At 40.1% G+C, this 11,422-nt stretch overlaps 1 protein-coding gene across 2 annotated transcripts in view; it reads left to right on the top strand.

The window, feature by feature from the left end:
• PACS1 (phosphofurin acidic cluster sorting protein 1) overlaps positions 1–11,422 on the top strand; it is a 137,667-nt gene that overhangs the window by 94,720 nt on the left and 31,525 nt on the right. For both annotated transcript variants that reach the window (XM_019645405.1, XM_019645406.1), the window contains exon 2: positions 285–372. In XM_019645405.1, the coding sequence (XP_019500950.1) occupies positions 285–372 (88 nt within the window). The remainder of the gene's footprint in view (positions 1–284; positions 373–11,422) is intronic.

The following is an 11,422-nucleotide window of genomic DNA, read 5'->3' as shown; positions in this document are numbered from 1 at the left end:
ACCTTTTTTTCTGTTTCTTCCCTAATATCATATGTGTTGGTTTTGGCTTGAGATAGATGGGTATCCACAGAGGTTCATGGAATAATATACCTTTTTGACATTTCTCAAGTACAAAAGTTAAATAAGAGGGATGCTCTTTTACTGAAGGAAGACACAGTTTGGACTGAGAATGTCCTTCTAACATTTTAAATTTAGATAAAGTGTGTTTCCGCAACGGATTGTCAATCACTTTTCTCATAAGTTTCTTACCTTTGACTGGACCTTCTTTCTTTAAATTTTTCTAGGCTATTCAGCTTGACCCTGAAGAAACTCGTCATGCTAAAAGAAATGGACAAAGATCTTAACTCAGTGGTCATTGCTGTGAAGCTACAGGTGAGTTGAGCAGGATTATTTGTTCAGGGTTCAGGGAAGCTGGATAGCTTTTGCCCAGTGTTGGGCCTTCAGAAATACTGAAAAGCCCGTACTCTCCTCCTTCACTTGGCAAAGCAAGTGCAATGGTGGAAAGCTGATGGAGCTCATGAGACCTACTGAGTTCCAGTTCTGCATCTTACTGAAAATCACTCAGTTTCTTTAAATCACTCAGGTTCTTTCTGCCCTGCCTGTCTAACAGGATTAGTATGAAGATCAAGTGATCTAAATGCTAAAGTGTTTGGTAAACTATTCAGAAATCACTGGGGTGGCTCATCTCAGCTTCAGCCTTATTCCCAAGATTCCTAGGGCCAAGCAGATGCATGGGTTGGGAAAGCACTTTGGAGATTTTCTATAGGGTGGAAGAAATTTGTGCATTATTATTTCAGAATTGGAAATTAAAGTTTTACTGGGATATTTTATCTTCTGGGTAATTTCCATATTTAACTCCTTATACTTGACTCAGTATCTTCAAGCAACCCAAAATATTTCACATGCATTCATATTCTAAACATTCCTGAATTTCAGGAAAGAAGGGAGAAGAAACTGAACTATAGGAAAGTTAAGGAATTTATCTGTTGGCAGCTAATTGCCAAGTGGCAGAAGTGGGACTAGAAACTAAAGAATGAATAATTCCTGTAGTCATTAAACTCTACTATCAGACCTTGCTTAATTGGTAAGTCCTTTCTAATGACAGTTCCCTAGAGTTGCCTGAGAGTCTGAAGGGCCTCTGGAGTCACTAAATAATTATTGAATTCTTCAGTTTAAGAATAGTATATTTATTGACTGTTTATTCATTGAAAAATAGTAAACTAACTAGAATATCTTATTAGCTAGATCAGCTATTATGCAGCAATTTATTGTACTAATATTGGCTTCATTAAAATCCACATCTATAGTACTCACAGTATGTGAACGATACATTGAGTTCCTCAGCTCTGTTTCTGAAATACATTATCTTAATTTAGTTATCAAAACTTAAAGTATTTTAATTACTCCTTATGAATTCCTCTGTGTCCCACCTTATGAATTCCCTGTTCATCTTTGTGCATAATTCTTCCCAATTCTGTAAAATGTTCCCAGACATTACAGTTGAAAAACCAAGTGTGGGACAATTATGTGCAAGTGAAAACTTTCAGTATCTTTCCCTCCTCTCCTGATTCTGTGCCCCATTTCTAGGTCACAGGCAGTGTTCCAGTTTTGGGGACTTGTTTCCTTTGCTAAAAGCTGTTGCTTTCCTGTGCAGACACAGTTGGTATGGTTTTGAAAGGTCCCTACTATTCTTGCCATCCCCGCAGTTAAATGCCTTTGCCAAAAGAGATAACTTCTTTTATTTCCTGATTAAATATTTAACATTCTATATAATTAAAAATCATACCAAAAAACTACAAATACTCTGAATGTTTTATTGCTTTACTTCCAAGCAACTGAAAGTAATTTACAGATGTTTTCACATTTATTTATCCAGTCACTCATTTTTTCATTTATTCACTCATTTGATAAATATTTATTGAGCACCTGTTATGTGCCAAGCATTGTCCTAGGCACAGGCGATAAAGCAGTAGACAAAACAGACCAAAGTCCTTGCCTTAAGGACTTTTGCATGTTGTAGAGCAGCAGTTCTCAAAATGAGGTTTGAGACCCCAGCCTCCCCAAGGCCCTTTCAGGGGATACACGAGGTCAAAAACAATTTTCATGATAATACCGTGGCGTTATTTGCCCTTTCCACTGTGGTGGCATGTGCACTGAAGGTAGAAGGGCCATGGTGGGTAAGACAGCAGGTCCTTAGTGCATGTCAAGGCAGTTGCCCCACAGATGCTACCAGAAGTCATTGTGTCGTTTACTGTGCGACTCAAAGGAAGAGGAAAAAAAGTTCAGTTTTGTTTAAGAATATCCTTAAAGGAGCAGTAAGAATGGTTAATTTATTATATCCCAACCCTGCAGTCCATGCCTTTTTAATATCCTGTGTGATCAAATGGGAAATATGTATGAAGCACTTGTGCTTCATAGCGAAGAGTACTGCTGTCTCAAGGTCAAGTACTTGTGCAGTTAGGGTGTGAATTAAAGTAGCTGCTTTTTTCGTGGAATGCCATTTTTACTTGAAAGAAGGGCTTACAAGCAAACTGGCTATTCAGACTTGGGTATTTGGAAGATATTTTCTTGAAAATGTACAGAGTGAACCTGTCACTGTCACTTCAGAGGAAACAACTGAGAATATTTTTGGCCAATGATAAATAAAATTTGAGCTTTCAAGTGAAAATCAGAATTTTGGAAAACTTGCCTCTGTCACTGTGAGTTTAACAGCTTCCCAATTCTTAAAGACTTTTCTGAAAGGATCAGTGGCAATAGTAACAATCGTGACTTATATATATTGAAAAAAATACATATTATATATTGAAATGTGTAATATTTGAGAGATATGTATAATTCAGTGAACGAGTAGTTTCCAAATGATCAATGCATGAGGTTACAAAAGATTCATGAGTAAAAGATCCATTCAGAGAACAAAATAAGCCGGCGGGTTGGGTTTTATTTTTAACTTTTTATTTGGAATAATTTTAAATTTACAGAAGAGATGTAGGAGTAGTTCATAGAGTTCCCAAATACCTCTTACCCAGCTTCTTCCAGTGTAACATTATTCTTAACCATGGTACATTTATCAAAAATAAAAAATTATCACTGGGGCCGGACAAGTGGCTCAGTTGGTTAAGAGTTGGCTTAAGAGTGCGAGCTCTGAGCAACAGGGCAGCCGGTTCGATTCCCACATGGTCCAGTGACGTTGCACCTGAGCTGAGCTGTCACTGAGCTGCCAACAGGTGGCAGGATGGCTCAGCTGGTGTATCAACAAGACTGCCTGTTCGATGATGGGCTATACCCACCCACAACTAAGATTATAACACAGCACCTTNAACGCATAATCATATTCAAGGTTGTCAGCGGGAAAGTGATGTGCAGGGTCACAAAAACATATTTCCCGAGACTTATACATCTATTGTATTAATATAAAGCCAAGTAAGGAATCTTAAAACTTTATAGGCAATAAATTTGGAGTGGGAACAAATATATCATTTTAGATAGAAATAATCCTGAAAGGCAAAATAAAATGACCCTTTTTATTTGGAGCTCTTACAAAAGCTGACAAGAGAGACACAGAGACAGAGATTGGATCTGTATCAGGCAAATTTATAAGCATATCCATTAAATTTTCCATTAGAGAATAACTTAAAAACCATGCTAAAAATGATAGTTTTATTTCATATTAATACCAAAAAAATTATTGCAGTTCTTCCTTTGAAAATAGTTACTGATAGAGTCCGTCTGACCTGCTGCTCTTCTTAACCCAGTATCTCAGCCCCACGCTGCATTTATAATTATTGGGTTGTCGGAAAAGTCATGACGTATGTTTGCGACAGATGGCACTAGTTCATTTTTGGAAGCACTAGAGTCATTTGCATCTATGTTATTGCTATGTCATTTGACAGCTGACAGTTCAGTTCTAGCTTCATTCTAAAAAAAAAATTGAGCAATTTGGTTGAGTTATGGAGATTTTACAAGTTGAAGATGGAAGACCAAACTTCTTTTTTGTCATATTTTACTATTTTACTTTCATAAAGGGAAGAACACGCGTCAAACTTGTGAAAAGTTGCATAAAGTTTACGGTGACAATGCTCTATAAGAACGTCAGTACCAGTGATGGTTCATGAAATTCCGTGCTGGTGATTTTTATCTCAACGAAGCTCCTGCATCAGAGAGGCCCACCAAGGTTGATACTACAAAATAAAGGCATCGATCAAGTCAAACCCATGTTACACAACACAAGAGACTGCAGAAACATTGAACATCCATCATTCAAGCATTCACGACCACCTGAAGAAGCTGGGATACGTAAGCAAGCTTGATATTTGGGTTCCNTGTTTTCTTGTAGAAGTTTGATGGTTTCTGGTCTTACATTTAAGTCTTTAATCTATTTTGAGTTTATTTTTGTGTATTGTATCAGAAAGTGGTCCAGCTGCTTTTTTTGCATGTAGCTGTTCAGTTTCCCAACATCATTTATTGAAGAGATGTCTTTTCCCCATTGTATATCTTTGCCTCCTTCATCATAGATTGACCGTACTAAGCATGGGTTTACTTCTGGACTCTCTGTTCTGTTCCATTGATCTATGTGTCTGTTTTTGTGCCAGTACCATACTATAATATTTTGATTACTATAGCTTTGTAGTATATTTTGAAATCAGGGAGCACAATACCTCCAGCTTTGTTCTTTTTCAAGATTGCTTTGGTTATTCAAAGTCTTTTGTGGTTCCATATAAATTTTAGGATTATTTGTTCTAGTTCTATGGAAAATGTCATTGATATTTTGATAGGGACTTTTTTTGTTTTTACAACTGCATAGTTGTCCAGTGGACATACCATAATTTATTTAACTAGTCCCCTTTTGATGGGTATTTTAGGTTTTCCAATCTCCTGCTATTAGAAACAATATATATCTGTAGAATGAATTCCTAGAGTAAAAATGCTGAGTCAAAACTACATATATGCAAGGTGGGTTGAAGTTACCAAATTTTTCTCTGTAGGGATGTACCAATTTAGGTTCCCACGAGCAATGTATGAGTTCTCATTTCCCCAACAGCCTTGCCCACAGTATTACAGGTTTTTCTTTCTTTCTTTTTTTTTTTAGGGGGTGGTGGTGGTATTTGCTAATCTGATAGGTAAAAAAAGATAGCAGTTCAATGATGAGTCTACCCTTAAGAGGCTGACATAGGAATTAGCCCCACTTTCACTAAAACAATGGAAAAAGTACAACTCTTTTTACATTTTACAAGATGCAAAGAAATGCTACCAGATTAAGAAATTAACCACAGGACCTAATTAGAAAAAGACTTGGCAACATGCCCGGCTCATCCAGTGGCAAAAGAAGAAAATATTCCACGTCTGTGACACTGTTTAGAAAGGGGTAATTTAAATGCCCTCTAATCTGGGCTAGTAATGTCCAATTAAGAAATCTGTTAGAATGAAAACACTTGGGTGTTTTTATACTTAGTGTGGTGAAGCAGGGTTTTTTTTTTCTTCTCTTAAAATCTTCCCTTTAAATATATATATACTGAGTGGTAAAAATTACAGTTCAATTAAACAAACTGAACATTTCCTGTTTTCTTTCAAACCACTGTGCTAGGAGTTGGAAGGATTCAAGTACTGAGAGTCCCTGTCCTTCAGACACACTTAATATGAGGTGACTGTAACTCAAGGAGGAACATGATGAGTACTTGAAGTGGTAGGGTTAGGGTGGGCCTCGGGGAAGGCAAAAAGCTCAGCCAGTGGCAGGAAATCAGGACAGGAGGTGGTATTTAGGATGACCTGAAATAGTGGGTAGTGGTAGACACAGATATAGAGGCAAGGGAAGGGTTTTTCATTGTCTTTTTATCTGGTTTGGATGACAGGATGTGAAACATGTTTTTTCTTGGCATTAGTACACTCTGGCAGAGAGTGAGACTGGCGTTTAGCAGTGAAGTTTTGTATCTAATTTAGGCAGAGTAACCTAGTTAGGAACACAGACTCAAGCACACAGTCCTGGCTGCCACCCACTAGCTGAATGACCTGGGACAGGCTATGCAACTTCTCTGCGCCTCTGTGTTCTCATCTATAAAATGAAGATTATCATTGTTTTGAGGATTAAATTAGTGTATGTAAATTGCACATTGTGCCCTGGCTCATAGTGTTAGATGCTTGCTATTATTATGTTGTACCTTTACAAATTGATACTCTTTTATACTTAAAGGAATATTTTTTTGGTTACAAAATTAATATGTGGTCATTGTAAGATCATGTGGGATATGTAGAAAAGCATTTNTTTCTAGGTCACAGGCAGTGTTCCAGTTTTGGGGACTTGTTTCCTTTGCTAAAAGCTGTTGCTTTCCTGTGCAGACACAGTTGGTATGGTTTTGAAAGGTCCCTACTGTTCTTGCCATCCCCGCAGTTAAATGCCTTTGCCAAAAGAGATAACTTCTTTTATTTCCTGATTAAATATTTAACATTCTATATAATTAAAAATCATACCAAAAAACTACAAATACTCTGAATGTTTTATTGCTTTACTTCCAAGCAACTGAAAGTAATTTACAGATGTTTTCACATTTATTTATCCAGTCACTCATTTTTTCATTTATTCACTCATTTGATAAATATTTATTGAGCACCTGTTATGTGCCAAGCATTGTCCTAGGCACAGGCGATAAAGCAGTAGACAAAACAGACCAAAGTCCTTGCCTTAAGGACTTTTGCATGTTGTAGAGCAGCAGTTCTCAAAATGAGGTTTGAGACCCCAGCCTCCCCAAGGCCCTTTCAGGGGATACACGAGGTCAAAAACAATTTTCATGATAATACCGTGGCGTTATTTGCCCTTTCCACTGTGGTGGCATGTGCACTGAAGGTAGAAGGGCCATGGTGGGTAAGACAGCAGGTCCTTAGTGCATGTCAAGGCAGTTGCCCCACAGATGCTACCAGAAGTCATTGTGTCGTTTACTGTGCGACTCAAAGGAAGAGGAAAAAAAGTTCAGTTTTGTTTAAGAATATCCTTAAAGGAGCAGTAAGAACGGTTAATTTATTATATCCCAACCCTGCAGTCCATGCCTTTTTAATATCCTGTGTGATCAAATGGGAAATATGTATGAAGCACTTGTGCTTCATAGCGAAGAGTACTGCTGTCTCAAGGTCAAGTACTTGTGCAGTTAGGGTGTGAATTAAAGTAGCTGCTTTTTTCGTGGAATGCCATTTTTACTTGAAAGAAGGGCTTACAAGCAAACTGGCTATTCAGACTTGGGTATTTGGAAGATATTTTCTTGAAAATGTACAGAGTGAACCTGTCACTGTCACTTCAGAGGAAACAACTGAGAATATTTTTGGCCAATGATAAATAAAATTTGAGCTTTCAAGTGAAAATCAGAATTTTGGAAAACTTGCCTCTGTCACTGTGAGTTTAACAGCTTCCCAATTCTTAAAGACTTTTCTGAAAGGATCAGTGGCAATAGTAACAATCGTGACTTATATATATTGAAAAAAATACATATTATATATTGAAATGTGTAATATTTGAGAGATATGTATAATTCAGTGAACGAGTAGTTTCCAAATGATCAATGCATGAGGTTACAAAAGATTCATGAGTAAAAGATCCATTCAGAGAACAAAATAAGCCGGCGGGTTGGGTTTTATTTTTAACTTTTTATTTGGAATAATTTTAAATTTACAGAAGAGATGTAGGAGTAGTTCATAGAGTTCCCAAATACCTCTTACCCAGCTTCTTCCAGTGTAACATTATTCTTAACCATGGTACATTTATCAAAAATAAAAAATTATCACTGGGGCCGGACAAGTGGCTCAGTTGGTTAAGAGTTGGCTTAAGAGTGCGAGCTCTGAGCAACAGGGCAGCCGGTTCGATTCCCACATGGTCCAGTGACGTTGCACCTGAGCTGAGCTGTCACTGAGCTGCCAACAGGTGGCAGGATGGCTCAGCTGGTGTATCAACAAGACTGCCTGTTCGATGATGGGCTATACCCACCCACAACTAAGATTATAACACAGCACCTTGGGCCAAGCTGCCACCCAGATTGCTCAGTGGATAGAGCGTGCGCTCTTAACAACAAGGCTGCCGAGTTCGACTCCCGCATGGGATGGTGGCTACACCCACCCGCAACTAAGATTGAACACAGCATCTTGAGCTTAGAGGCCACGAGCTGCCAAAGGGAAGCCAGATGGCAACTGGTGCCCTCCACAACGTAGATTGAAGAACAACAACTTGGCTGGTCCCTTTCCCCAATCCCCCACCACCGTTCCCCTCCCCCAATTCCCCAAAAGAATCTTAAAAAAAAAATTATCACTGGTAAAACACTGTTAACAGAAATTACAGACTTGATTCAATTTCCCAGCTTTCCCACTGATGTCCTTTTTCTGTTAATTGATCAGATGTTAATATATGAGAGTATAAAAAGTCTTATTGATATGGTTTTCAATTCTACTTGGCAAGTAACCTTGAAGAGACACTACCACTTGCAGAGTTTTAATGTAGTATCAAAGAAGTATTAATACATTCCAAAAGGCTGTTAAATGCACCTCCTTTTTTTAACCCTGTATCTCTTTGAGTCTGCATTTTTTTCATATATTCAACCAAAACAATATTTTCCAACAGATTAAATACAGAAACAGGTGTGAGACTCCAGCTGTCTTCTAAGCCAGACATTAAAGAGATTTGCAGAAATGTACAAGTGCGCATTGCTGTTGGGAGTGTAAAATAGTGCAAACTTGCCAGACTTTTGAAAACAGCCTGGCGCTGCCTCAAAAGGTTAAACATAGAGTTACCATATGACCCAGCAAGTCCATTCCTTAGTATTACCCAAGGAAATGAAAATATGTCCACACAAAACTGCATACAGATGTCCATGGCAGCATAATAACTAAAAAGTGGAAACATCCCAAGTCCATTAACTGATGATTGAATAAATAAAATAAAGTGTGGTATATTCATACAATGGAATCTTATTTGGCAATAGAAAATAATGTAGTATATCCATGCTACAGCACTGATGAACCTTGTAACATTACACTAAATGAAAGAAGCCAGTCACAAAAGACCACATGGTGTATGATTCCATTTATATGAAATGTCCAGTATAGGAACATAGTCAGAAAGTAAATTAGAGCTAGCCTAGGGCTAGGGGTGCTGGGATGAGAAACTTGGTAGGGTGACAGATAAAGAGTTTGGGGTTCCTGGGCCGGCCAAGTGGCGCGTTGGTTAAGAGCTGGCTTGGGATGCCAGCTCTGAGCATCAGGGCCCCAGTTCGGATCCCACATGAGGGCCAGTGACATTGCCCTCTACAGCTAAGATGGTGAACAACAGCTCGACCTGCAGCTGGGCTGCGGTGAGTGCCGGGGACGATGGCATAGGCTGCAGCCCCTGCTGCAGTGGGCTGCCATGGGCTACCGTGTGTAGCCAGCAGCCAGCGTGAGCTACCAACAGCCGCCGTGAGCGGCCGTCCAGTAGCCGGCGACTGATCTGCCTCGCCCGGGAAGAGCGCAATGATGGTGCCAACTTGGGCCAGTGAAGCAACGTCCTCCACAACTAGACTGAAGAACAAACAACAGCAACTTGTCTGTTCCCCTTCCCCCAATTCCCCAATAAAAATCTTTAAAATAAAAAAACTGCAGGTAGGTCAGGAAACATGAGAACGGACCGTCTGATTCCTCCCAGTGGAAGTAGTTGAGACCTTGTCAGTAGCAGTTCTGGTGGAATGGTGGTCTAAGAACACTGACTGGGATGCGTTTAAGAGGAACTGAGAGAAGACTTCAAGAGAACAAAACCGGACAACTCTTGAGGAGTTTGCTCTAAAGGGAAGGCAAAGGGGGTGGTAGCCAGCAGGGCATGTGGGGACAAGAGGATTTTTTTTTTTTAATGAGAGAAATAACAGCATGTTTGCTAATGGAAATGAGCCAGAATAGAGAAGGAAGCTGATTATGTAGGAGAGGGGAGAGTAGGTGGAACAGTCTGCGTAGGGGAGAGAGATGAGTGGATGCACAGTGGAGCGGTTGACAGGACAGGAGCAGGGGGCTCATCTGTGTCACAGCGGGTGGGCAGGGGGGAGGATACGAGTACAAACATGGTAAGTAGATGAGTGTGGCGGGAGCTCTTTTCCTAGTGTCTCAGTTTTCTCAGTGAAGTGGGAATCAAAGTTACTAGCTTAAAGTGAGGGGAGGGGTAAGGAGGTGTTGGAGGTTTGAGGAAAAACAAGAAGGTATGAAATCATATAGTAGAGGGGGAAAGTGAAAGGACTTGGGGAGTCCAGTATGATTGGTAGGCCCACTGATGATCTGGGGTCATAATTAAAGTCGAAACAGTTAGCCTGATTATATGATTCTCTCCAGGCGTGCTCAACTAATGCAGTTGGCTATAAACAGGGTGGTAATTTACCAAATGAGTATGTCAGAACAGTGGCTAAGGGCGGATGTAAGGACATGTTTATAAAGCTTGATGATGGCGTTTAAGCTGGGGAAGGAGGAAAGGAGGGACAACGGGCATGAGGAAGAGTGCAGCGATGGGAGTATCAATGGATGGTAGGCTCTGGTGGGCTTGAAGGATTGTCATTGTTGACAAATTAGAGAGAATGAGCTAGAAAGATAGGAAGTGCTAATCAGAGAGTGAGTGGGATGTATGAAGCTGATAATGGATATTGGTTATAATTATTGGTAACGATAAGGTCCTAAGTATGATCATGTGAGGGAGTGGCTTAGGCAAGTGTGAGGACAAGATCATTGGAAGAGAGAAACTGTGGGATTTAGAAGCCAGATTGTTGGAAAGATAATTTGTTGAAATCATGAATTGTGACTGGAGTAGTTTGGGGGATAGGAACAATGAGTGAGGAGCCAAAATCCAGAAAAGAGCAGGAATGACCAGCAACAGCAAGGAGTAGAGAGAATCATGTAAATTGATGACATTGATTCAAAGGGGGAGTTTTGAGGGAGGTGGGAGGAAGAATGTTGTATAGCTGGTGATGAGGAGCAGAAGGACACCTGCCCCACCTCCAAGCCCTGCCGTAAATGGGTTGTAGGAGAAAAGCAATCAGCATTTGGGAGGGCTACCCAGGGAGCAGGATCTTCAGGGGAGATCGGGCTTCAGGTGTGGGAGCTGTCTGTGTATTGTAGGATTGTCAGCAGCAACCCTGGCCTCTACCTTCTAGAAATCTCTGTCTCTCTCTCTGTCTCTCTGTCTCTCTCTCTCTCTCTCTCTCTCTCTCACACACACACACACACACACACACCAGTTGTAACAACCAAAAATATATCTAAATACTACCCCTGATTGAAACCACATTTTAGATTCTCCCAGCATTTCTGAGATTCATTTACAGAGATTTCTTAAATCAAAAGAGCCTAGGCCGGCCGAGTGGCCCGATGGTTAAGAATTGGCTTGGGACGCCAGAGGGCCCCGGTTCGGATCCCACATATGAGGGCCAGTGACACTGCCCTC

The sequence above is a fragment of the Hipposideros armiger genome, unplaced genomic scaffold, assembly GCF_001890085.2.
Source record: "Hipposideros armiger isolate ML-2016 unplaced genomic scaffold, ASM189008v1 scaffold_93, whole genome shotgun sequence".
Classification (NCBI taxonomy): Eukaryota; Metazoa; Chordata; class Mammalia; order Chiroptera; family Hipposideridae; genus Hipposideros; species Hipposideros armiger.
This window is presented reverse-complemented; position numbering and strand designations above follow the sequence as displayed.